The 27750-nt window shown below is 43.7% G+C and overlaps 3 protein-coding genes across 3 annotated transcripts in view; 1 reads left to right on the top strand and 2 right to left on the bottom strand.

Moving 5' to 3' along the window:
• Positions 1-9082, bottom strand: part of T265_00896 (hypothetical protein) — a gene marked incomplete at both ends in the record, with an annotated part of 39295 nt that extends 30213 nt beyond the window's left edge. Inside the window, 2 exons of the mRNA XM_009164791.1 lie at positions 2379-2957; positions 8684-9082. The remainder of the gene's footprint in view (positions 1-2378; positions 2958-8683) is intronic.
• A 1465-nt stretch (positions 9083-10547) lies between these two features.
• T265_00895 (hypothetical protein) lies at positions 10548-26737 on the bottom strand (the record flags this gene model as incomplete). The annotated part of the gene is made up of 3 exons (XM_009164790.1): positions 10548-10739; positions 21430-21493; positions 26667-26737. 3 exons carry the CDS (start codon positions 26735-26737, stop codon positions 10548-10550), a joined length of 327 nt encoding a protein of 108 aa, XP_009163054.1.
• Positions 15637-25975, top strand: T265_12659 (hypothetical protein; the record flags this gene model as incomplete). The annotated part of the gene is made up of 7 exons (XM_009164841.1): positions 15637-15713; positions 18909-19104; positions 19218-19601; positions 22095-22310; positions 22548-22697; positions 23031-23129; positions 25744-25975. Coding segments are annotated over 7 exons (1278 nt in total), but the record flags the coding sequence as incomplete, so codon positions are not given.
• Positions 26738-27750: the final 1013 nt, after the last annotated feature.

Here is a 27750-nt window from a genome sequence, read left to right as displayed (position 1 = left end):
CGATTTGTCTTGTATACTGAAACTTTCTATATTTCAGCCCCTCACTGACATCCTATTGGACTGTTAGCTCTTTTTATATTCTGGTACAGTTTAATTCCATATCACGGAACGATCCACCTGTTTGGAGTATAACTTCCTCAAAGTTGTTTGTCTTCTCCATTACGGTGATCTAACGTGTCTGACTGATATAGCAACAATAGGGGTATAGCAACTCGCTGGTCAACAACCGAGAGCTGCATTCCTTGGGTTTAGATATAGGACTTTCGGCCAGGGCAGATTTATTGAGCTGTGTGCGTACACCGATCGTTTTCAGAGTGGCTGCGTATTTATCCAACATCGTGAATATTATCGCACGCAGCCATTCGATGCAGAAATAGTGATCTCTAAGATGCTTATAACACTAGTAGCAGAACTAGGGTTCGGATGATTTCACCATAAAATCACGGAACATTCTGCGGTGACGATGCAAAAATGGCGTGGGGCTATCCATTTCATCGGTTAAGCTACTAATTTTCAGTAAGATTAGTTTTAGGATGGATCACCCTCGGATTTAAAAAATTGTCCTGTGGAGTTTGTGTGCACTGTGAGCTCTTCGCATGTTCATCTCTTTTTGCCCCGAAGCTACGTCCTGTGTTAGCGAACATATTACTAGTTATTTAGCTTTTCATCTGTCAACCGCTTTGTTTTGTACTTTAAAATAATGTGGTTTATCGGTCTTCGATGTCCATGTTTCGCGTGCCGTCAAGGCCAGGTTAGGCGCATTTTCTGTCGGAGGCGTAGTAATCACGGCGGATCCACAACATAAGGAATTCCAACCTAAGTCTGCCCAATACGGTGAGCTGCCAATACTCAGTCAGGAGTTGGATAACCAGAAAATTCCCTTGATTCCACTGTTAAAACCCAACATGTGGCAGGTTTTACCTAGCCGCTCGACAACAAAACGCTGAAGTTCATGGATAATTTGCTGCTGGCTGCATGACCGCAGAAACACTTGAGTGATGTTTTGCTCCAAAGAGCTTAGGGGCTCGTCGTTGTCACGTGGATCCTGTGGTTCAGCAGCATCTTGGTCATTCACTTATGGAAGCCTAAAATTCTTGCTGATACTAGCGACCGAGGACCGAACCTTGTACTATCTTTGGCTTCTCGGTCGATACAGCCAAGTCAAGATTGCTTGACTAGGTATTAGAGTTGTAGGCACATCTGATTTCACTTCATTCCTCGTTTTTCTCCCCGTTGTGCGGATTCATTCAAATAATTAGTGTAGCTGGAATGACTTGAAGCACCAGAGTTCCCAGGTGGTGTTGCTTTCGATGAAGGCGAGGATGGGGCTCCAATATTTGGCAACGAACTTCACTATATTTAGTAACAGATTTTACGCCTTTTCAATTCACCTAGTGATTTGTCACAAGATAAGCCTATGGATTGTCGAATATCGTATCATAACCTTCGATATCATTATCTAATAAATTGCCCTAAGGGTATCGTTTGGGATCATGAGTTCTGCAATCGTTTTTCAAGGCAGCTATCAAACTGGATTGTTGGTGGACGATTTTTCAGACCTGACTGATTAACAACATACACAGCCTCAACGTGTGGATTTGCACTGGCTAAAAGAGAGCCTGCAGCATCTTCGGGGTCATTCAGGGTACGTAAGCTTAGATGTGGACCCTCACAGTCATCACTTGTTAGCCGCCATATTAGACCACCGCGACAATCAGAGGCTCCACGCCGTGCCATGCGAGTACTTTCGTTTTGTCACAACGCAAGTCTGATTGGGAATTATTTCATCCTCTCGCCTATTCACAGATCTAACGAGGGTCATTCAGTTTGCGTTTTTTTCAAAAACAAACATAATTCACTCTTAAGAAACTTCTTGGTAGGTCGCTGTATGCTCGTGTATTTACAAGCGTGAGCCAGAATATGAGAGGCAGCCCAGTGCTAAAACTATATGCAGGCCGTATTGGATGTGGACGTAACGCATGTCCACTGAAAGTAAAGGTTGGGCGCGCTTGAAGCATTCGGAGCCTGTAACATTTTCAGTATATTGGTATTCACGGATTCACGAATTGATACACAGGATAGAGGCTTTGCCCAAGGTTCCCGGGTCGCCTTCGTTCTTGTCGGTCGGTGGCTGTCGTTCGCCTGAAATACACAGGTGAAAAAATGGTGTAGCACTGCTCTTTATGTTCTTAGCGTGGGGCAGTATCCTTGCCAGTGCGAGGATTCGCATAAATAAGTGTCTAATAGTGCTTTACACTGGGTTCTAGAAGGAGCGTGGACAACGGTCGGAGGAAGGTCATTCCACGCACCTACTACCCGAAATGAGGAAACATTTTGTCTAATGAATGTGTGTGCTCTGAGCTTGAAAATTTTCTCACTATGTCCTGGCAGTGTGCTGGTTTAATGGTTAAAAAGCTGTTTGCACAGTTTTGTTCAAACGGGGCATAAGTAAGAACTAGGTCCCCTCGGAGGCGACGGTACTCCAAGGGAAAGGGAACGAACATCGCGAAACGCGTTTCGCAGTCCACGGATTTGAGGTCGGCAACCATTCTCGTAGCGGCTCGCTGGGCACGCTCACTGAGGGTGACGTCCTTCGTGCGTCCTGAGTGGACAACTTGGTTGACGTATTCCAGGGGTGGTCTGACGTAGCCCCCATAGAGTATTTGGAAGTCCATGCTAGTAATACGGGAGAAGGTGCGTCGGATCATCCGTAAAATGGCGAATGCCTTTTGGGCCGATTTCTCATGGTGCAATGAGAAGGACAAGTTTGAGGAGACCCAGATGCCCAAATCCTTTTTGGCATGTATCCTCGTGATGTTTTCTGGTCTTTTCTCAACATGCATAACATAGGCATTCGCTGAGTCTCCACCAAACGACGTATTGACGCACTTTTCGTCATTCACATGAAGGTGCCAGTCGATCACTGCTTGGCAGCATCTACATCCATTTGGAGGGCACTAAAAATTGGAACTCCAGGATTTCAAGTCGTCCGCAAAAAGTAGACATGGACTTGCAAGAACATCTGGGAGGTCGTTGACGTAGATGAGACGCAGCAGTGGTCCCAGGGCGGAGCCTTGAGGAACTCCAATGGAGACCGGCGCTGGAGAAGTGTAGGTCGAACCTATTCTCACTCAGAATGATCTGTCTGAGAAGAAAGCCTTGATCCAGGGAAGGATTTTCCCTTGTATCCCGCAGGACTCGAGTTTGTGAAGCAACGGGACGTGTGGGACCCTATCAAATGCTTTTGAGAAGTCGAAAAATGTGGCATCCGATATGAGTCCTTCGTCCTTGGCTTGGGTTAAGCTGTCCATAAACACGAGCATGTTTGTCACGCATGAGCTGTTTGGGAGAAATCCGTATTGAGCTGGAGATATCAGATTGCTGGAAGTAAGGCGATCTAGGATGGCTCGCTTCAGAATGCGTTCCATCACCTTGCACGGCACGCTAGTGAGGCTTATAGGCCTATAGATGCCAGGCGATGGTCGGTCACCAGTTTTGTATATTGGCGTGACAATCGCTCCCTTCCAAGCAGGGGGAAGGCGGCCTTCATCAAGCGACTGACGAAACACCNAACCCATGTTGAGCTGGAGATATCAGGTTGCTGGAAGTAAGGGGATCTAGGATAGCTCGCTTCAGAATGCGTTCCATCACCTTGTACGGCACGCCAGCGGGGCTTATAGGCCTATAGCTGCCAGGCGATAGTTGGTCACCAGTTTTGTAGATTGGCGTGGCAATTGCTTCCTTCGAAGCAGAGGGAAGGCGGCCTTCGTCAAGGGGTAGGTGATGACTGGGTGGACAGTTCAGCTATATTTCCCTGCTCCTCTTTCTGTGTAACCTGCCTCTACCTCAGGTGTGTTTTACCTTCTGTAAGTTACAAGAAACTTATCGGCAAAGAAACAGAGTAAAAATGAACAAATCATTAAACTCGAAACAAATGTCTGCAACTGATTCGCAAACTCATGGTCAAACTGACACTTATCCTGAAAGCTTTTAAGGATGCAGGAATGAAAACCGCTGATACTTGAAGAAGAACCAACAAAAAATTTCGCGCACACTTCATTCCGGAACTAAATAATTCCAAAATGACTAACCAGCTTCCTGTAGCTAAGATGACCACCGCGGCACCCATGGACAAGAGCATGAGGGCGTTCAGGATTGACAAATTAAGTTCGTTTTTTTAAAGAGATCACGCAAAAAACTGGAAAACCTACCCTTGGCGATGCTTCTACTAAAGAACATTATGAATCCGATCAGATAGAATGGTAAAAATGAAAGCACGTAAGCGCTCACCAGCTGCAGTACGAAGGATCCTTAAGCTCTCTTTAGGTGTCCAAAATGACTTTTCGAAAGTGAGCGTATATTCGAGAATCGCTCCACAAAGATTCCGAAGCGCTAAACAACGTTAGTCATCCCAAACATTCTACGAACCGACAGTAGTTGCAGACCTAAAGGGATCAGCGCTGGTCCAAATCACAGGGTACCCAGAGTACAGCATTCGTTTGATTGCAGCACATCCACTGATTACAAACGAGAGTGGCGCTTTTGGCAAAAAAGCCACAAGAGCACCGAGCATCCACAAAATGCGAAATCATCGTCACCTACTTGTTCGAAAAATTAAAGTGAAGAGGTATGCTCCTCATTCAAGCCCAATCCTAGCCAGTCATGCAGAAAATACCCTGATGGATCATACACATATGCTAAACTCGATGCTCGAGACCATCGAAAAAGGTCCCAAAATTACCTGTCATTCGACCATAAAAGCTGGACTCAAAAAGTTTAATACATGAGGCAGCTGCAAAACGATTAGCGAGAAGTGATACGTCTGGAAAAATACGGAACACTTTCCCCCCAGGCCAACCGAGTCTGGTCGTCAGAAGGACGGTGTTTGCGGGCGTTACTCATGATCTCCGGGCCTGAGTCCACAAACACAGCAACAGTGTACTTGAAAATCCCATGCGCACGGACCTGGCCAGGGTGATCTCTAACAGACTGGCAGGCCACACTAACACAAAACAGAGGCGACCGCGCTAGAATAAGCCCCGGTAACCTTGCTTAACCCGGTAACTCTTTGCTGAATTTGAGATGCAATCACCAAAGAAAACCGTCCTTTGAAACTAATGTTGGAATTGCACGCCCAGTGAATCAGCGCAGTGGCAAATCAGCCCGAAAATGTCTTTTAAAAACGTTGACGGCCAAATAAGGCTAGGAAGCCTTGATGAACCAAATGAATGGACGTTTATCGCAATTCTTCGAAGACTAAACCTGAAGGACAAAAGTGTGTTATTCCGCGACAGTTTGGAGCACAGGAGGGGAGACGGCCTCCTGGAAATAAGAGCTCAACGCGAGTAGAGCTGTCAGACGGCAAAAATTGTTCCACGTATGGAAGCGTGACGCTGAAATAGCTCGGGGAGCAGGCGGGCAAGGGCACTAAAGGCCACTCCTAAGTCTTGAAGGGCAGCTTAAGTCGGTTGGTGGTTAGATGTGACCCCCCCCTGTGCCCGATTGCCCTCCCCGGTACAACACTTGCACATTAAGTGGCTCACTGCGGACTCGCCTTCATCGGTATAGACTCTACATCTCGCTGACATTTTGCTCATCTCTCGAGTACTTTTTGGGATTGCTTCTTGCTTCTACATACACTTTCTGATCCAAAGCTGCTACCCTGAAGTAATGGTTGGGCTTGAGTGCAGGTGCACGGGCTGGAAATTTGCTACGCAAGATGCGAACACGAATGAAAGACCGACGGTCAGCGGTCATACTAGGAGCACCGAGACCCCGTACTACGAATAATTGCATTACTAGGTTTTCTGGACTTGAAGTCGTATTGTCCTCTGTGACAGGTTTTTCAAGACAGTAAGGCGGTTCTCCCAGCATGTCATTGCTTATGGAACCCGTGTTGCTGTCACACTGCCGCGTCAAGAGCGAGACAATAATATATTACTTTCTGCACCCCCTATTTAGCCATTCTCCTACAACCTAGCCTGTAACACCTTTAAGTCATCGGCTTCGGGCAGCGTAACCCAAGAAACTCTACGGCTCGCTGCCTTGCGGGTAAGACTCTTGGGACAGAGGCTGCCAGCAGGGTCCTCGAACAAAACTCTGTATCCGCATACTCTTTGCATGTATTAGTGTTTTCTTTTGTTAGCAAAAAAATCATTTGATAATTCAGAAGGCCAGACACTAATAAAGCCTGTGTTTCGAGAGCGTGAGGTTACAACAACTAGGCGCACCTTAATGAAGTCAGATACAACACCAAAAATAAAACGGTTCAAACGGAGGACTTATAGTTCTTAGTCTAAGCTGTAATAGTTCCTCGGAGTTCCTCTGGGTGTTTCGTGTTTCTTCTGCCAGATTCACTGCCACACGTTCCTGGTTGTTAGCAGTTTTTGGTGTGTTGAGCTGGTCAGTGTTCCGACGCGCGCGTGAAGCTTGTGTGTTTGCGGTTGACCGTGTTCTGTCCTTATATGTATGTCGTTGTAATGCGTGGAACGTGAAAACAATAATATGAAATCACCTAGTATCCTTCAAAATGTCATGGAACGGGAGTTGACATGTTGCCGTATTTATGTCAAAATGCTCACGCGTGATTGTGAGACAGACAAAACCTAATGGGGTAGTAGGCGCCGGTGCAAAATCGATTAGAGGAATAATTCGGCATAAAGGCAACCATTACACACACTCACCCCTTTAGGCGCTGTCATCAGTCATGGTTGCAGAAAAGTCACGTCTTGTCTCGTGATGCACGTTGTGGGATGTGCAACAAAGCAAAGAGCGAGGGAGACAGTGGATGCGGATGCACTAATGAAATTGGACAACCGCTACGTGTCAGGCCTTTAAGCCGAATACTCCAGGAGGAGTACCACAAGGCGGCCTTGTTGTCCGACCTGCGCAAAGGTGGAGTATCATTCACCTCGCACAGCTCAACTTAAATAAACCCTTGAGAAACTCTTTTTGAACTCTTAATAAACACACCTTATGAGACGGGCAACTTTACTGCTCCGATTGCCTTCTTGACAGTGTTCTAGTACGTCAAGCCAGAAAAACATTCCGCACCAGCACCGACTCAAGTCCTTCAACCGAGTGCTTGGATATCATGCGTCGATGTATCAGTAAGATGCCAGCTGGCCAGTCACAATGTTAACAGGATCCAGTGATCATGAATGGGAGGAATCTCAGCAGTCAATGAACTAGTCATCACAGCACGCTGACTTCTGCTTTATATGCTACCGGGTCTTTGTCGTGGGTTTGAAACTTTGGTTGTGCAGAAATCTCAGGAATGCACATAATCCTTGGCCAGCTTAAGCCGGAACCAGCCTCAGTGAAGCAGATGTACAAGGACAGTCCCCACAAATTCACGAAATGGATCCGGTGTTCATTCTGAAGAAACCGCTGTAAAATAAAGAGAACCAAGGGCTGTTTGAAGGATCTAAATGTCTTCTGGAAATTAAAGTTTGTCTAATCTTCAACAAGATAATCGCACAGAGGGGGGCAAGCTGATGCTTCGCAAAATGTGGGGCCACCATACATCAGGAATGTGCCGACCAGGGGCCAGCGTTTTAGTCCAGCGTCATCACGCAATCGGTATTGTCAAGGTAGAGCCCCGAACAACTCAAACAAATCGGTTTTAACGCGCGTGCAGCGCAGTAGGACCAGATGTGATCCATTCAGGCGTCTTGAAGGAGATGTCGCACAGTCTGACTGAATATTTACACCTGATCATTAGCCAGTCGCTCAACGAAGGCAAACATCATTCTCTTTGGGTGAAAGATAGCCAAGCGAACCTACAAACTTGATGGCTGTTTGTCATCCAACATCTAAAGGCCCGTTAGCCACACCGGCATAGCATGCGGAAGTGAAAGAACGCGTTACGAAGTGAGCTATTCTGAACAGCCCAACTGTCAGTTTCTTGATATCCCCGACAAAAACTGATGCCTAAGAAACCTCCGTTGTGCCACAATTGTGCTCGTATTTATGGAGAGCCCAAGGGCCGCCATAGGGGAAGAACTCATATTAGGCATCGCATTTTTCGATTTCTCAAAAGGATTTTGTCGAGATTCACGTATTCCATTGCCTCGAAATCTCGGACCTTAAGGGACTAGAGGGGAAATTCTACTTTTTTTGAGCTGAATGTTCTGGGTGAAAGCCGGATGAGCCTGCTGTTATTCTCGATGGGGAGGCCTGGTGCATACATACGATTTGTTTGAACAAGTCAGGTGTCCGGAACTTAAAACGAGCACGACCGTTGGACATGTACTGATGATGAACTCCATTAAGAGCAAAAACCTAGTAGCCTTTGTTGTGCTTGATAATGATGGACCAGAAGACTTCATGAGGACGGGTGCCAAAAAGATTTTTTAAACGGATTCACGGATTGATACACAGGATAGAGGCTTTGCCCAAGGTTCCCGGGTCGCCTTCGTTCTTGTCGGTCGGTGGCTGTCGTTCGCCTGAAATACACAGGTGAAAAAATGGTGTAGCACTGCTCTTTATGTTCTTAGCGTGGGGCAGTATCCTTGCCAGTGCGAGGATTCGCATAAATAAGTGTCTAATAGTGCTTTACACTGGGTTCTAGAAGGAGCGTGGACAACGGTCGGAGGAAGGTCATTCCACGCACCTACTACCCGAAATGAGGAAACATTTTGTCTAATGAATGTGTGTGCTCTGAGCTTGAAAATTTTCTCACTATGTCCTGGCAGTGTGCTGGTTTAATGGTTAAAAAGCTGTTTGCACAGTTTTGTTCAAACGGGGCATAAGTAAGAACTAGGTCCCCTCGGAGGCGACGGTACTCCAAGGGAAAGGGAACGAACATCGCGAAACGCGTTTCGCAGTCCACGGATTTGAGGTCGGCAACCATTCTCGTAGCGGCTCGCTGGGCACGCTCACTGAGGGTGACGTCCTTCGTGCGTCCTGAGTGGACAACTTGGTTGACGTATTCCAGGGGTGGTCTGACGTAGCCCCCATAGAGTATTTGGAAGTCCATGCTAGTAATACGGGAGAAGGTGCGTCGGATCATCCGTAAAATGGCGAATGCCTTTTGGGCCGATTTCTCATGGTGTGATGTTTTCTGGTCCCTTTCATGCATGCATAACAAAGGCATTCGCTGAACAGACATACCCCTCTCCCCTCACCATGACAGATAGACTCCAAAGACATTCACTGTTCTAAGGATGATTCGGTTCACCTTGTCTCATATTACTCTCATGGACTTCCAGATGCTCTATGGGGCCTAAGTGGGGCCGCTTCTTGAGCATGCCAACCATGTTGTCTATCAAGATGCCCTCATTGATCGTGTCCGACGAGCTGACAGAAAAATGGACACCGGCTTTAAAGCCTTGGGCTTTGGAACGCGTCGCGCGGCGCATTACCTCTTCCCCCTTGAAGTGTCGTCGACTCCGAGGAGATCTGAAACCTTTTTTTCCCTCCGTTTGAACAAGGTTCGGTCAACCGTTTTTCACTGGACCCAGCTAGCAAATGGCGGGGACATGGTGATAGAATTTGTGAGCTCAGGGCTCACACTTTTGCCAGGCGAATTTCTTCTCTTTTCAGGTAGTTGCTGCGTGCGATAACCTTCCCCCGACGGTTGTCCACTCTTCATCTAGTGCCCAGTTCACAGCATTGTTTGACGCTTTAATATGCAAATCCTCAAGCTGGCAAGCATATTGCCCCAAGCTTCGAAATTACACGGCAGTGCTACACACTTTTCACTTGTGCCTCTCAGAAGCCGCTAAACGAAAGGAAAAAGTCGCCCCGGGCAACTTGGACGAAAGCCTCGATCCTGTTTATCGATCAGTTAGTCCGTGAACTGACTAACAAGCTAGTGAATTCACCTTGAACTTGCGTCTCGGTTACCGCGGATTTTCAAATGATTTGAGAAAATATCGATTTTAGGAAGAAAGCGGCAGTGGACTTTCACGAGGATGCACTGACGGCGCACGTAGAACAATGTGAAAATCTGTGTTAGTTCAATCTCACTGCACACATAGAACCCATTTTTACTAGCTGGATTAGACAAAAGGGAGTCCGGAAGGGAAGAAAAATCATGCGTGTACTGAACCAGAAACGAGGAGCACAAGTCAAGCAAATGACGCACGCATTGTTGGGTCACTCATAAAGTTCCATGGATAGGTAAGCCTGCTATCTGGGGCAGCTGGCCTGCACGTGCCACTCACCGACTGCTCTGTCGGTTTACGCAATCAGGATGGTTCCAACAAACTGGCAGTCATACAAAAACTTTGAAGTCCCCAGCAGTCTTTAAGCTAGCATGTCCATAGAGAATGTGATCAGGCATATGCGGGCCCAAAAAAAGTCTGGTTCATGTGGTGGTACATTGATTCTCTTTTTTGTAAAAAGTGGCACTTCATGGCGACTCGTTATTCTTAATGAGAAAAATCTGAGGTCGTCTGTCGACAATGAGCTTCTTGAAGTCTTTGCGAAGTACTTGCCCTTGCACTAGCTAAATTTGTCTAGTTGCGGAGTCCACTAGAAAACGAATATTACTTGAACCGGCACCATCTAGTTTGGCTTTCATGACTGAAGGATGCGTGGTGTTATGTGCTATCTGGTGGGGGGCTTATCACTCTGCTGATAAGCTGATTGTAGCCGAACAGCTGCGTATCAGTCACTGGCCGGAAGCTTGCAGGTTCGAAGCTCCGAAGTTTGTGAGATGCGTATTTCTGATGGTGTTCAGCGGGAGTAAAAAATTGCACAGTGCTACTTGCCTTCCCAGCAATGATTAGATTCTATTGCAAGTATAAATATTTAGAAATAACCTTTTGTAGGTTGAAACTTGGAGACATGTTCTCCGCATTCAATTTTAATTTACTTCAAATGAACCCAGAGGCCAACCGCAAACGCAAAATAAAGTTATTAGTTACCGGATGTTATAATCATGGTTCAAGTACACCAAGAATATGACGCCTATCATACCAGACTGTATGCCGGTGGTCAAGGTAGAGCTAGAGATCCAGTGATTTTCAGTTTAAACTCACACCGAGATGCACAGTTAATTTCATATGCACTTTGATAGCTAGATAATATTTTATTTGTTGTGATTAATTTTGGTGAGATGAAAACCCCACAACAAAATTATGTCACATTCTAGCGGTGTTAATGATTCACCCGACTTTCTCTGAAGCGTATAAGTGAGACTCACTTATCTTCTATGTGTGACGTCTTCAAAATTCAGCAGTCATGATCAAATGCCAATAGCAATGAGGGGAAAATAATAGTTTCAGCCGTGCCACATCCCGAAACCACAAACAACAACGAGCATAACCTGGTACCAATTATCAGCATTCTGAAAAAATTTACATAATTTTATCCATCGGTTTTGCTATTCTTAGGTTTCACTACTTAAGCCTTGTTTTCCAACTCTTATCAAACTTTAGAATCTAATTGAACATCAAGTTGTATGAAAGTGGCAAAATAAGCTAATCTTCAAATTACTTCGATTATGACGATCAGCGTAAGCAAGAAAATTAGCTGAGATTATCCTTATTTATGAATATATCAGACAAAAATATATTAGACAAATAGCATGACAAAAAGGAAGAGGGGCAGCAAAGATAACCATTAGAACAAGTTTTTTATCCAAAATGTGGCTAACGGGCCTTGGTCCCAGTCTCCTCCGTTAAGACTGTGGCCATGGAAGAACTATGGCTACCATAAAGATTGAGAAAGCGGCGCCTTGGTGCGAGGCGCGAGAAAATGGCACCCGGTTTGGGTGAATGTCAGCAAACAACAGAATAGGCGCTTTGATCACCAGCCAAAAATTGCTAAACACTGCAATGACCTTTATCCCCTATTTCAATAATTGTATTCCTTGGTCTTTACCGTTGAACTAATAAGTAACCCTGCACCCTGCGAAAAATTGCTGGAGTTAATTCAAGTGTTTCATTTTTTCACTGTGACACTGGTTATCATGGAGGCTTACACTGGGCTGTGCTTCACTAACTCTGGCGCTATTATTCTTATATTTTAATCAAACAACGGATACAATGTTGATCTTAAAACCGTCACAACATACTATAGTAAGTCCCTTTTTGGAGGTCCACTACTTGGGCCACTTATAGCGTTTTTTACACATGTTAACAAAGCGCAAGGTGACGTGGGTGGAGGAAAACTTTTTAATAAATTTTCCATAAGAAAGAATTGGGTGTTTTGGCCGCGGGCTAAGGGTGGCACAATAGTGGCTGTCAATGCCTGTTTTTCTGTTCGGTCCTATAACCCTACCAAACAAATTGGTTGCTTTAAACTAAAAACTAAAAAAATCACTGGTTCTTCAAATGTTCATTGCTGCATGACTGAATTCTACTTGGCAATTGAATGGCATTTTGATGTCACGCATTACTAACAGGGTTTAATTTCTCACAATTGCACCCGCCCACAAAACTCAAGAGAAAGTTTTCCATAAGAAAAAAGCCAAGTGGTCGCAATAGAAAGCCTTTTAACATGTCTGGTCAAGAGCACGCTTTTGGTGATATGCGGATGGTAGTGAGTATGAGTCTGAGGCTCAGGGCAAGAGTATTTTTCAAATCTAAACTCATATTTGGTTGTAAGTTAATGAAACTTCCTAATAAGCGAGTGCTTGACAGGTTCTTCTACCTTTTTCCTTTATTTTGTTGCTGATTAGTGAAAAAAACTTGTCGGGCCTATGGTAGGATGAGAGGTAGATCAAAAAGCGTTATGATCTCGTGTAACTGTTTTGTTTCACGCGGATTTGAACATTTTGATCTTGGGACGTCTGCATTTGTGTCCACCTATTTCTTTCCACAGTCTGGTCACAAAGCATTCTGGACAAAATGAATCATGTCATTAAACAAAACTGAATGCCAGGGTCATGTGTGTCTTTATTTGTTACGATATTTTGCGCGGTGTGGCAACTTAAGTTGGTGCTTGAAATTTTGAACTTTTCCTTGAAATTTTGATTAATCTTCCTCTACTTTTAGGTCTTTCTGACTTTCGAACTGTTTGCAACTTCTGGGATCATTTATTTCTTGCCTGCTTCTGTCTTTTTTCCATGAAGCTACCTATATCTTTGCGATACACGGCCGTTCGGGCCGTATTGAGTGCAGTGCACAATATCAACAAATATCGTAAAGACGAATAATAAAGTCACTAACTGACCGAGTTTGCGAACACAGCAATTAAGGACTAGTAAATCTTTCGCTGCATCTCAATACTTTATAAACCGTCGGACAGTCTATGACCGGTTTCATCCTTCCCAAAAATATAATATCATGTGGGTGTCAACGCGATGTGCTGCGTGGTGGCGGTTGTGGTGTAGCTTTAACAATTATATGTTATTTTGATCGTTCTTTTGCCATAAATGGGTGCATATAAATTGCTACAGCATAGTGAAGGTCACTTGGCGTAATTTTTGTTGCCGAATTTACCCTACAGAACTCTGTTGAGTTTTGTTGATGCAGCCCGGGAAATCACCTAAGACGACTGTTTAACTCCTGGCACAACGCAAGTGTGTGCTTTGAAATATCTAGATCAGTGTCTCCTCTCAATGAATGCTACTAAATCAAACATGTGACTTGGTTGGGGGTTGATTCTTTGGTTGTTGTTTCTGATCAACAAGAAAATTTATGTTGTGTTTTTGTTTTTTCTGGAACTCCTGGTTAACACAGAATCAACACTTTTCGTTGATCATTTTTGAAGTCATGTTCATTTAGAAGTGGACATGGAAAATTTGTTGGATTTGAACGTTGATGTCTCTGAAGCATTTATCGGGGCTGGTTTGGACAGCAGATTAGCATCGCCAGATGGTCCAAGGAAGAAGGAGCCCTTTGTGACAGATGAATTCATTGCCATTCGTAGTTAACGCTGATTAGAACATGTACTTCCCCCGCTAGAGCATCGGTTGCCTTGCATAACTCTCTTCTCTCAGCCCTCTGCTGAGTAGAGGCAAAAAAATGAACAGTGAACAACCTGGTAAAGGAAGTTTACTACAATAAACAGTGAACTTAATAAGGTGAACAGTTGCCACCTCTCTGAATGGTGACGCAGGGGCTAAATTCACCAATGGTTAGTGACACCGGCAGAAACGACCCAATCATGTAGTCGGAGGAGACCTTGCATCAGACCTACTGCCTTTAACACGTATGCAACCAGTTTTCAAACTAACGGAACATGCCACCGCCTCCACTTTGTTAGTCTATACAATACTCTCCTACTTTCCGATGGTCGAAGCTGTAGCAGCTAGAACCAGAGTACATGGTACACGGTCTATATCTGGTCAATTGATTGAATGATTGAGCTTGAGTATATCTTCTCTCGCGGATACAGGAGAACAAGAAGCTCGTCTGAGGAAACCCATTTTCTCATGAAAATGTTACTTAAAGAGTTACACCCTTAAAAACGATTCTATCAACTATCAGCGACCGATTTTGTTTGTTGTAACGTTCGGTAATAAAATGTGGCATAATGCTACTTGCTGCATATGCCAGTCGACCGACTTCCTCGAAAGGCAATTTTCGCACAACCACGTGAAGGATGGAAAAGAGCCAGAGGCGGTCAAGCAATGACTTGGCAGCGAAGTATAAAAGCCATTACCAGCAAACCCAGCTGCGCTGGTCATTGCCATCTTCGTGGACAGACCACATCAATGGTTAGGGCTATTGTCAGACATCGCCCAGTCGAGCCCTCAATGGCGCTTATTCATCCAAGCTATTGCCTACAGTACATAGCTCCATTCCCAATTCACCCTCTTAACAGTTCACCCACAGTGCTGTATCTGCGCACTAATTCATCAGCTCCCGCCTCCAATGCGCGTCTACCTACCCCACTTTCCCGAATCATCAGTGAACGAAACTGTGACATCTACTACCACTGTACGATAAGTATGCGGTTATTACGGCTGACAGCGATGATCATACTTATTGATTTAACCTGGGTTATGCACCATACTATGAACACTCAGTTCTCCAAATGCTACAGCTGTGGTCTAACAGACGTTCCATCTAGTAGAGCGCGTTTTTGTCCGTTTTAGTTTTGTATTTTATAAATTCGGTAACAGTGCTCAGCACAGATGTTGTTGCTGTTATTGTTGATTTTTACATTACTAACAATATTAATAGTAATGACGATGATGATAGCCACAATGATGATGTCCATAAAGATGACAATGTTGAAACTAGTGTTGCTGCTGATGCCGCTCTTTTCTTCTGATCTGTGGTATTTCCCGTTCTTCTTTCAGCGATGATTTTACACCACCTCGGTTGAAAGACTGTGCCGTTTATGGAGAAGCTGGAACGTGTAGAAACAAAATGAGCATTCATGTGATTGAGAGGAAAAAATTGGAACTGCAGTGAGTTATCACGTTCCTCAAAACAATGTCACAGACGCCGACAACTTCTCCATGAATGTGTCAGTACTTTGCGCAAAGCATCATTGAATGATCTTGAATTAAAAGGGCTGCTCCAATTGAACAGTGAGTTCAACACGGAGGCTTGCAAGGATGGTATGTTTGTTATGTTTTTTAAAAGGCATCAAAACAGGTCGATTGTACCATCAAAAACTTTGCCAGTTGAAAGAGTTGGTAGAAAAATTTAAGTCACTTGTTGCGGATATCATAAACCGACGTTCGACAGGTTAGAAATTAATGGTGATTTGACACATTCACCAATTTCAGATTCTTCCAGAGTCCAAGATATCTTGAGGCAGATTGAGGATGTGATCAGAGGGTTCAGGAAGGATGCAACCGATATGTAAGTTGTAGTACGACATACAGTGATCCTCGTCATGAACAAACTTCTAATATGCCAGACCCCTTCTACTATAGGACGCTCAGCAGGCTATTTACCTCCAGAAATAGAAGCATTTAGAATTATCAAAGGCATTCATATACTAGGCTGAAGATGCCTGCTTTTCCTCCATAAATGTGAAATCTAATTTTCGAATATTGTGGGGAACAAGGCGGGAACTTGGTAGATAGCGTTTGCGAATGTTAAACGCCGTGCAGATTGGTGAGTGTAGGAATCTCGCAATGCAAGGAGTAGTGAACAAAAGCAGGCAAAGTATTGTGTTCGGTAGCCAGGAGTCCAAATGAAGTCCAAATGAAGAAGTTAATAACGGTGATACTACTGATGAGAAATGCATGAGAATAGTTTGTTTTCTCCTTGTAAATCTCTAAAAGGGAGATCTATTGCGACATTTGGAGAGTCGCTTTGTAGTATTTGCTTGGGTTTGAACAACAGTCAATGAGTATCCAGGAAAGTTCAGGAAGACGCGTTCAAGGAGAAGGTGGATATTCAGCTTTTGCAAACAATATACACATGAGAGTATTGCTTCCCTGTCCACTAGTCTGTCACTGGTCAGTTGGCATTTTCTAATGAATAACTCCGAAGCGAAGGGCTTCTTCCTTTCTCGGGTTGACAGCCTTTGCGAATGTTAAACGCCGTACGGGTTGGTAAAAATAGAAATCTCGCAGAAACAAGAAGTAAACCAAAGCAGGCAAAATATTGTGTTAGGTAGCCAGGAGTCCAAGTGAAGTAGACATTTGAAGAAAGAGGCGATTGCAGTCAGATCAGATTGTATTGATGAACTCTGAGTGTGAATGCGTTTTCAGAAGAATGGACACCAGTACTGGCTGCAGTTCAGCCATTTGCTTGCAATCAAAGACGCGCTGTCGGAGGCATCTTCCACAACTCCCACAGTCACGGGGTGCGCGCAAGTAGCTGAGTCAAATCAAAAATTGCCGAGTTAACTTCAAAGCATGTAGACTTGTGATAGGGATAAAAACGGGCCAGGTTTAATTCAAAGTTGGCAACGATTAACTTTTTACAAGATATTGGGAGAAGCGGAACATCAGAGAGTTTTGACGCCTCGTAGCTCTAGTCTTTAGTTAACAGCGCGCTGTCCGTGACACTACAGGATTAAAAATACTTTGGTCATTTAACACAATTCTCGAGGCGGAACATTATCTGGGATTAAGTTTTATCTAGAGTCGATAATGACTGAAGTATGAGACGGTAGTCCCCCTAAAAGCGAGAAGATACATAAATATATATATATGTGGCACCAAGACTTTCGATAGAGTTTTATCTAGAGTCGATAATGACTGAAGTATGAGACGGTAGTCCCCCTAAAAGCGAGAAGATACATAAATATATATATATGTGGCACCAAGAACTTTCGATAGCCTTAATTCTATTCTGATGCGTGAATAGTTCACAGAGCCATAATTGTAACCCTTACCTATCGACATCATTTATCTTTTCTTCAACCAGGTTTATGCGAATGAAGGCTGGTTGAAATTTCATGTGGAGTTGCTATCTCACTATACTGTACTTTGCATTACTAACGGTCTGTTGACGCCTGGTCGCGCTAGACATTGCATACGTTCAAACCACATACCTTGCTCTTGGTTCTGATAATGCTGAATGCGACCGGTTACCGTGTTGCTAAATCGAAATAGATTGCTTTTCCTTTCAAAATATTTGGGTTACGCAATCATGCATTCGGTTATTTGAAACGGTGCTTTCAGATGTTTCCAGACAAATCACCTATTGAGAAATTCTTCTATCTGGTCAGAAGAACTTGACATCTCCTTATATGGTACATCTGTAAATCATCAGCAAATAGGCGATACTCTACCAAACAGTAATGGATGTGGAAAGTCGGTTTGTACGATATCTCACCTGCGGATTCTGTGCACGAAAATAAAACAGCCAATCATAGAAGGCACAACGTATGATATTCCCCCTACTCAGTTTTCGTATCCGTCGGGAAACTATCACATGTCTCCGATTCAAATAAATTTGAGAAGAGTCATAAGATGGCCGTCGAAATTTAGCTCACTAGATCAAAATTCTCCTCCATAAGTCTGACACTTCATTTCATCGATTTTTCAATGGATGTTTCTTTCTGTAACTAGGGATAGTCAATGCCGAAACGCCGAAATTACTGTATAGTTGTTCTATCCTTATTGAGGATCATCAGCAGTGCGCTTCTTAGAAAACTCAATGGAGTTGCAAACCCGCGACTTCCATATTGGTGTAACGGTGATACTACTGATGGGGAGGCATGCGAATAGTGTGTTTTCTTCTTGTAAATTCGCTTTTCATCTCCTGAAAAGGGGGATCTGTTGCGGAATTTTTCGTGTCGCTTTGTAGCATTTGCTTGGATTTGTGTAATGAATGATTGGAGTCAATGAATATCCAGGAATGTTCAAAGAGACGCGTTCAAGAGAAGATGGATGTCCAGTTTTTGTAAATAAGATGCAGATGAGAGTTTTGCTTCCCTGTCCAATAGTCTGTAAGTGGTCAGTTGGCATTTTCTAATAAATAACTCCGCAGCGGAGGCCTTCTTCCTCTCGCTGGTAATTATGAATACTGAACCGTTCGGCCACGGTCGGATGTTCAGCAGTGTGATTAACGCTCACTTAGCTTAGAGAGTCACTCATCTTTCAATCGCGGAATCTACATCACGTGGTCACATGCTTTGGCTGGCTACTCGTGTGACGACTACTCAGACGGAAGTTTCACCCACTTGGGATACAGGTTTCTGGGTTCCACAAACAATTGCGATCGATAACAATGGTGCTGACTTGAAAGACCTGTTTGATGTCCATTAAGTGAGCGGTTTCACCCGAATATTGCACTCAAACAAGCCTTCTTTCAGCCGATATGCAAAGAATCCAGATTGCTTTCATGTATAATGTCGGGCAAAGGCCTTTTTGTGTAATTAACATGGGATGGTCGGTAATACTGACCCAAAGATTACATACAAAAGGCGATAAAGTTTGGCAATACGTACTTCCACTACATAGAGGTTTTGTTGCCTTATCTAATCTTCAGTGATAGAACGGGTCCGCTAATTCATTTTTCTAAGTGATGTGCACTTTACCGGATCAGTTACACTAGTGTAAACAAAGATTTCTTAATTTTCTGAAATCAAAACAGTGCAGAAGCTCTACAACATGAGGAAACTGACCTATGGCAAGCTTGTCTGCTGAGCGAGAAACGAATTGCATCTTGGAACGAGGAGGACAGTGCCAAGGCTCTTGAAAACAACACTGCACGCACAATACATCGCTCAAGAAGTGTCCCTTGGCTTGATGTTACCAAAGATTTGACTCCTGAAGTTGTGGAGTATGAGGTGAGCTACGCCACGTTGGGGTTTATTTTGGATTGAACTCCAAGAATGTGGTTGCAAGTAATGAATTGTAATAACAATAATTTTTGGTTCTCTTTTCCATATTTCAATCCAAGCACTTTCTGGAATCAACTGGAGGGCGTTTCGGAGGCTGGACAGATAAGGAACATGCAATATTCCTGAAATTTTTCAACAGACCTGCCACAACTTCTGTCAGCAAAAGTGGTGATTCCGTCAAGGAAGAGGACAAACAATCCGGGTGTGCGGTTGATTCTGGTAGTGCTGAGAAACGGCGTCAGTTTGGTGATGCTACAATCAGTTCGCAGATTGATAATACAGGTGAAGACAAACAGTTGTCACGTGTGTTGATACTGCACCGAAAAGTTTCTCTTCTCATAGGAACCAAAAGTCCGGAGGAGGTTCTAGCGCACGAGGCTTGGTGGAAACGCTTAAGAGAACTTGAAAAATCAAAGCGTCAAGCGATTCAAAAGTGGAGAACGGTAAGTATACTTGTGACTCCCAAAGATTCTTGCGAGTGTTTGTTCGCACGTAGGAGTTGTAGTTGAAACCTCCATGGTAACAAATAAAATTCAACTTACCTGTTGTACTGCTCTCACACAAAAGAAGAGGAGTTTCCAGTCCCTAGAAGTAGCTTTCCTTCAGATAATCGCAAACTAAATCGTGGCTGATGAAGAACGTTTTTATCGAACCTTTTAGAGAAGTCCTTTTCTTCACATGGTCTTTTTCAGCTGAGATCAGCGTGAACTTGAGGGTGATTTAAAGAGTTCGGTTCTTCTATAGAGGATATTTCGAAATCTTTAGCAAACGAGTGATTTTCTTGTCTCTGTACAACAAAATTGATTCATCTGAGGGTTTGACATAACCTCTTCTCAAGAGCGACGTCTCAAAAGATAGATATCATGGGTGCCAGGATATACTCCTAGAGAGGTCAAACTCTACTTATTTCAGTGATAAATACGTCTCGTTACAGTTACTGCATATGCGACCCCTAATCCGAGTTCACTACATTCTGAGAGTGTTTGAGCGGAGCCGGATCTCTAGTAATAACTTGGAAAAAGACTATGTACACTCAGTTGTTGAAAAGACCTCGCCGTGCTCACCTGCCTTCTCAAGTTCAGACATCTGAACCCGTCATTTTCCCAGGATGAGTTTGGCCACAAAAATTCCACAGCCGATCCTAAATTCCAGTCATAAGCAACAAGCTTAACACAGCGGAATAGAAAAAGAGCTGCAGGTTATTCTTCAAGCCAGTGTATTTCATTGGCTGTAAACCCCGACGGTGCAACAGACAGACTACTTCAAGAAACTTGAATTTTACCTTGCGTAACTCGTATTCTGCAGTTGGCAAGGTACGGGCCGCTAACAAGTGTCTGGGTCATAGTTACACACTACCGAAGTCTTCTTGACCAGAAGCTCTGAGCTTCATTCAAATGCCTCGTCAATCCACTTGTAAAGGCATGGTTCGGTTGGCACGCGAATTGGTACAGGATGACTGTACAAGAAGCTTTCCCTCTCATTCCTTGGCTAATTAGGATCTCTGACACAGATGAAAGTGGGTTGTGCAGCTCGCGATCCTTTCAAGTAGCGAAGGTAAATAGTAGAGAATATTTCGGAGTTTTGGCAGGTTTGCTGGTGCTGATTATTTTTCATCTGCTTTCGAGCCAATTGGCCAACTGATTTTCAAATGTTTTACATCAGAAATGTATTCGATACCGCGAGGGTAACGGTGCTTTCTTATTAGGTTCGAACAGTCAGGTTATGGGACAAAGATCAGAAATTTACTCAGATAACCTTGAGTCACAAGATAGGATAACGGCCATTCAACTGAATTCTACTCAGTGTCTGAAATTCGGTCATCCGAAGCGGACAAATCCCCTGCTAAACTTCCCAGAGTCAGCCATAATATGATTGCAACTAGTGTGTTCTTTGTTTTGTTCTCCTTGCACAGTACATATAATGCTACATAGATCATGGCGCTCGAAACTAGTCGGCATCGATGGATACACTTTTCTTCCACTTTTTTCAGCAATCAAACTTGGAGAGGAGAGGCTGGTTATTTTCTCCAGCAACCCACTCGTGTAACATGGTCAAACTTCCTGTCCTTCATGGGGTGCCTTTCTTTGAGAATAAAAAACTACATTCAACCCTGAGGGCGACTTTTCAGTTGCTGAACTGTAACGCTTGATTATTAGGCCTTCGCTGCTAAGTTATTTAATAGAAAATGTCAACTGACCGGTTACAGAGTATTGGACAGGGGAGCAATGCTCTCATATGTATCTTGTTTACAAAACTGAACATTCAACTTACCTTGAAAGCATCTTCCTGAACTTTCCTGGATAAACACTGACCGTTGCTCATATCCAAGCAAATACTACAAAGAGAATCCGCAAATTCCGCAATAGATCTCTCCTATCAAGAGACGCGAAGCGAATTTACAAGAAGAAAACATACTACTCGCATGCCTCCTCCATCAGTAGTATCACCGTTACTGTCGTAGTTACTGAAGGCAGTTACAAAAGGCTTCGTTTTACACATGCTGCTTTTATGTTCTATTTTAGTGAGGTCTTCAAGTAGAGCCTGAACTTTGGGTTCTATCGTGACAACTAGCGAAAAATCGACGATCCGACGGAAACTGAATGCTCTAAATCTCAGCAAGTTGAGGGCGAAATCTTTGTACCTAACCTATTGACTGCTTTATTTCGAGACACCTGTTTCCAGTTTCAAACCACACCACCTCGCAAACAACGGCTCACTTTGGGTTCAAATTCGGGGTTTAACTTCCGTCGCCTTCTAGGTCTTCTTGAAATCCAGCTGAGCATTGTTTTCCGACTGCAAGTTCAAAAATGAGACTTACTTTCATGCCCGACGTCTGTATGTGTTACCAGTATACATTCTATTTTGTCGGAAGGAAAAATTCGCTTCAGTAGCTTTAAATGCTCACAGCAAATCAATTTTCCTTCTTGGTTTCGCAGTCGAAACAAACGGCAACAGCCAGCGATAACAAGGACTCGTCGGCGCAGTCAAACACGGTAACCCCAATGACGAAAGCCGAAATGGAAGCAAAGAGGACTGCTGTTGAACAGTGGCGTCAACAGCAGGAAAAGCAGAGAAAGCAGAAGAAAGAGGCAGAAATTGCGGAAGAAATAAATAATGCGGAGAAACAAAAGCAACTGGTCCAACAGCATCGGGTGAGTATAGGTAGAACTCTGGTAATTCCTGTCGAAAATACTACTGCTTTAAACAGAAGTGGTCCGTAGTAGCAAGGTATGTGTTCGGCGTGAAGTAGAAACTCACGCTTCACTCGTGTAATCAGTATGGGTCATAATCACTAAGGATCCGGTCCGTCAAGTTTAAAAAAATGCAGCTGGTTAATTTGTTTTGCTTTTTGACTGGGCTACTTTGATGTTCATTCGATTTTCCTACAGGAAGAATCAAAGAAGAAGATTTCGGAATATCAAACGGCCAAAGATCTCCGGGAACTCCAAATGGCTTGTCATTTGGCTGAGCAGGCCGAGGAGGAGCGCATAATAGTCCGTCAGCGTCTGAATGAGTCGGCGGATCGAATCATCAGTCGGGTAAATGGTTTTTCGGTCGTTTTAGTTGATCTCAAGTCCCTGTTTTCTCACCGATCAGTCGTTATTCTTCAATTTAGGTTTAACGATCTTGACTAATATCCTTCCTCTAGCAGATGAAGAAAACCGACCACCGTCATCCAGTTTGGCCCCTCAATGGGATGCTGTTTCTCCTTGAAATTGTTACTGAATGGGTCTGTTTCTAATAACACTGTTCAAATGTTCCAACAGTAGTGAACTGCCATCTAAGAGTAACCGCGGCGCTTCTTACCAAATTTCCTTGAATTTGTGAGTTTCTTTAAAAGCTATCTTCATCTCTGACAATTTCCCTGACAGAATCAATCGTTATCAAACCGACAGAGAGCACGCAAAGAATCACTCAAGCAAACTCAATTGGCTCCGAAGTCAAAACAATGTAAGATAGTAGACAAGCAGGTGAGTGGCGGTGGATTTCGGGATTAAACATCAATGTTGGTGGGCGGTTTTGTGAATGTGCAACGTTTCAGTCTTGGAAGATCTTGAGGCCAAAGTTAATTGCCGGTGTTTATGAGAGGTGTCAAATTCACGTCCACATCATTCTCATATGAACAGTCCTCTTACTGTCCTGCCGCAGTTTTTCTCTGGTGATGAGTCCACATTAAAGGAGCAGCAGTGGACTTGAGTTTCGCTCTTATTAGCGCAGTACGCAGTAAGCCTCCTTGGCCGTGCCGGGGTTTGAACGATGCAGTTGGTTTGCCCAATAGCTCAACCGACGACCCAGTAGTTGTCCTGATTGTGTCAACCGGCTGACCCACCCGTTCGGACCTCCTAGACAGGTAGCACCACGGAGGCCTATAAACCTCTGAGGCGTGTATCGCAAATGGATAGCATTCGTTTGTCTGGACCAGGTGTGGTTGCCCTGAGAGCAATGGGGGTGATATTCACTGAGTAACCTGACATGAGTTTGTTGCTTTATTAGTGGTCAGTTCACTTTTTCTTCGACAAATGGAGGCTAACCGAGATGAACATATGTGGCTAAGAGCCCTGCCATCCATGGGATAAGATCAAGATCAATAGCAAATTAATTGTGAATATGAAGTGCCTTTAGCGCAATACATTCATTTGTAAGCAAATTTGGCTTTGCGGGAGACGCACCTGGAGCCCACCTGAATCCCTCGTTTATGCTGTTTTCAAACAAATGAATGTGCCTCATGTTTCATTTGGTTTAATATTCGAAATATCGTGATACGTACGATAGACTACGCATAAGTTTGCTGCAAATTCTTCGATAGCCGACGACCGGGAACTGCACCTACCTGATAAGCCCCAAGAAGGGTAAAACCGGTCGTGGGCTGTCGAAGAACTTTCAGCCACCTTATGAGTAGTGTATAATGTCTATGAGGGACTTTTCTTTTTAAGCACCCTGCTTTTTGCCAGATCAACTCTCCAAATTCGATAGATGATTGTGTGTCATTTCCAGATACAATAGCCCCCTTAAGCAGAATGCGATAACAGATCGACCCTATCTGATTACAGAAAGATGAAATTAGTTGATGAATAAGCAAAAATGTCTAGCTTCACCAAATTATCGGTTGCTTGGAAGAATTGTTCCCTCTCGAAGCTAAAATCTCATTGCAGAATGAATGATACTTCTCAGGACTCTGATTAACCAAACACCTTGGGGCTTCTAGAGACTATGGGACAGATGATTCTCTTGGGATCGGTCAAAGTTTTATCTGAGTTTGAACCTTTGGTCTTTTCAGACACCAGTTTATTGAAAAGAGCTTTTGAGGAGAGTTTACCGACTAACCTCATCATTATATTTGCTAATCGTCGATAGGCTCTACGCGATTTTCACTTAATGCTGCGAGTAGTCACATGTGGTCTTATTGTGCAGCCAGTGATTTTGAACAACTGGATACAGTGAGAAACACGTCCAAAGTTAACAAACGTTTCATGAATTTTAAATAAGTGACTTAAAGTTCTTGTGTGAGTTACATGAATCTGTTGGACATCCCTCGGATAAGCACCTGTCCCAAACACCTTGACCAAGTCATAGATACAGTCACAGCTGTGCGTGGATCAATAAACACTCGATATTTATTGGGAAAATAGTGTCCAGCAATTTGTTTTGTATGATCGTGCTTACGTAGGTAAACTGAGCTTGACTTGTTAGATTTGGTGTCTGTCGTAAATTTTTCTCATGTGAAATATGAAAGTCCATTCTACCAGGCTTCTGGAGATGTGCCAGCTACGATGAACCCGTACAACTGGGTTGTTTTCCAAGTAGGCTGACATCTTCAACGATGTTCTTTCTACGAGGAAACCGAAGGTTTCCAAAAGGTTTGTTTTCTTTCACAATTTTAAGTTCATGTTTGTCTCACCGTGATGTTGGCAAAGTATGCCTTGTTGAGAGGGATACATTTTGATACACAGTTGCGAAAGAGGCCAGATACAGGTAGTGTAAATGGGAGAAGAAAAATCGGGCAGGGGGAGTATACTCCACTGTTTTACTAATCCCTACGAAATGAGCTTTTGTGAACACTGCTCTACATAACATGTATGTAATGGTACTAACGCTGCTTTACCACCGCAACGTAAAGCAATTGTTCTAATCAATCCCTTATGTCATTCCCGGATGATCTTGCCATATGATAATGATGAATGGCGCCCGAAGAATTCCTTTTTGACGCTAACAGTCTTCGGTTTTTATCCTTTCAGTGGGGACATGTCAACTCGGTATGACACCCAAACAAATCTGTGTGGTATTTCGGATTGCCGATTGTAACTTGAAGTGACCGCAGATTAGGCTCATTGTTGAAGTAGATATAGGTGCCATGACCTCCATGCTACTGAGCCCAGTGTTTGAGGTTGCTCAGTTAGAGGCAAATGTACAGTAAGTGAGTCTTTTCGCATCGAATTCATGTCCTCGTCGCCTGTCCATTTGACCGAACTACGAATATTTGCAGTCTATTTCAATTCCTCGAAAACCCCCTCTCTTTCGCCTCAGCTGTCATGGTACACTGTCTTCCTGTGTACTCACCAAAACGCTACCCTCTTCTCCTCCCAGGTTTACGCCGAACGTGATTTCCAGAGACTGACGCAATTGACGGATTCATGGAAGCAGCGTCTTGAGGCTCCGCGAGAACCATGCAGCATTCAAACCGGTTTGAACCCGGAGTCTAGACCAATAAGGATGAAGCCGCAGTGGATGAGGAAAGACTGATGATCGATGAATCGACCTGAAGCTCCAGAATTGTCCCCAAAAACATTCATCAAATATTTTTTACAAATAAACTCCTCATATAATTGCGTCTTACTCAGCGGTGAAAACTCTGAATACGGCTCTGACTGACGCTGAATTTGATCCAGACACTTGTTAAGTCGTTAAAATGGAATTTTGACGAAAGGTCTTCTTATCATGAAGTCAACTCCTTGAAGACTTTAATATCAGAAACTATCGCACCTGAGAAAGTCACACTCTGAATCACTTGGAAAGTTTCAACGCATCTTCATTAGTCTCATTTCCCTTTTTCAATAGTTGTAAGTAGACACCCCATATTATCGTGAACAGCAAACGATGTGCACATTTATCGAAAATGCTGGGCATTCACGTTCATAGCAGGAGTTTATTCGGGTGAGAGTGACTTAAAATATGCTTGGATACTTACTAACCTAGCGAAGTGATGTTGAACTTGAAGCAATATGGAAAAAGCCGGGCAGTCACGTTCATAGCAAGAATCACTCAGGTGGAAATAACTCGCAACATGCTTGGATACTTCCTAACCTAGCAAGGTGCTGTTGAAGACTTGAAGCAATAATTCGTAATGCACTACTCATAAGGTCCACCACCGGTTTTGCCCTTCTTGAAGCTCATTAGGTAGACGCAATCCTCGAGTTTCCGTCAACCCTATGTTCTAAATGAAACCAAATTTTACGAAAATAGCGAAATACACGCATTTGCAAAGTAATTTGGTTTTTCGAGAGACTCACCTGGAACTCAGCTGAATCTCTTGTTTGTGATGTTTCCGGGCAACTGAATATGCTGCTCCGGGCCGCCTCATGTTTCAGTCACTACGCTATTCGAGATATCGCGATACATGTATACCTTTGTAATGTACTACTCATAAGGTTGCAGTTAACTCGTCGGCAGTCCACGACCGGTTGGGGCTTGTTCGGTAGGCGAAGCAATGATATTTTAATTTACGTTGAGCTTGTCCAATTTTTATGAACAGTATCACCTTGGAACAAAATCCATTGCCGAAAAACTTCTTCTATGGGCAAGCTACCCGGGGTGAAATTTTTGTAATGCTGTCGAAGGAGGACGTTCTGTTTAGAATTTTTGCGATTCCGTGTGGTTCTCAAGACAAATGGATTTGCAAACTTAATAGAAGCTTCACTTGGTTCGGCAACAAACCGTACACCATTTTGATGGGAACGACGCATGAGGTAAAAAGCATGAAAAAAATTGAAGATGTCAGTCCACGACGTGCCACGGACGTTTCGCTGCTTTTAGCCGATCACAGTTCACTTGGTTCGGCAACAAACCGTACACCGTTCTGATGGGCACGACGTATGAGGACGTAAAAAGCCTGAAAAAAATTAAAGACGTCAGTGCACGACTTGCCTGGGACATTCCGCGGCTTTTGGCCGATCACAAAAAGTAATCTTGAACCATCAGTGGCCTTCGTGTATTTCGGTTTCAGCCTCTCTTTGGGCTACGACGATCTAATTAATGAATACATAAAATTCATCCTAGTCAACTTTCATTTGGGATTTTATTCATTGTCAATCATCTCTTGGACAGGTGCCTTGCACACATATTACAAGACTATTTTTGGCTTTATAGCAGGATAATCTGTTGGGTTGGGATAGATCGAATATGGTGGACGATAAGTCCAGTACACTTTTTGACAGTACTACAATCTACGGTTAAAAACCCAGATTATGGTGAGTTTGAGAATCCCTGCACAAACGACTGTGTATACAATCAGTTGGATTAAGTCACGCTAATGAGCGGGTCAAGATTCAAACGTCTTATAATCCCACGGGCCTCTTCTAAAAACTAGTACAAACA

Source organism: Opisthorchis viverrini (genome assembly GCF_000715545.1).
Source record: "Opisthorchis viverrini unplaced genomic scaffold opera_v5_9, whole genome shotgun sequence".
NCBI classification, from domain to species: Eukaryota; Metazoa; Platyhelminthes; class Trematoda; order Opisthorchiida; family Opisthorchiidae; genus Opisthorchis; species Opisthorchis viverrini.
Note: the sequence above shows the minus strand (reverse complement) of the source record. Positions and strands in the feature narration are given on the sequence as shown.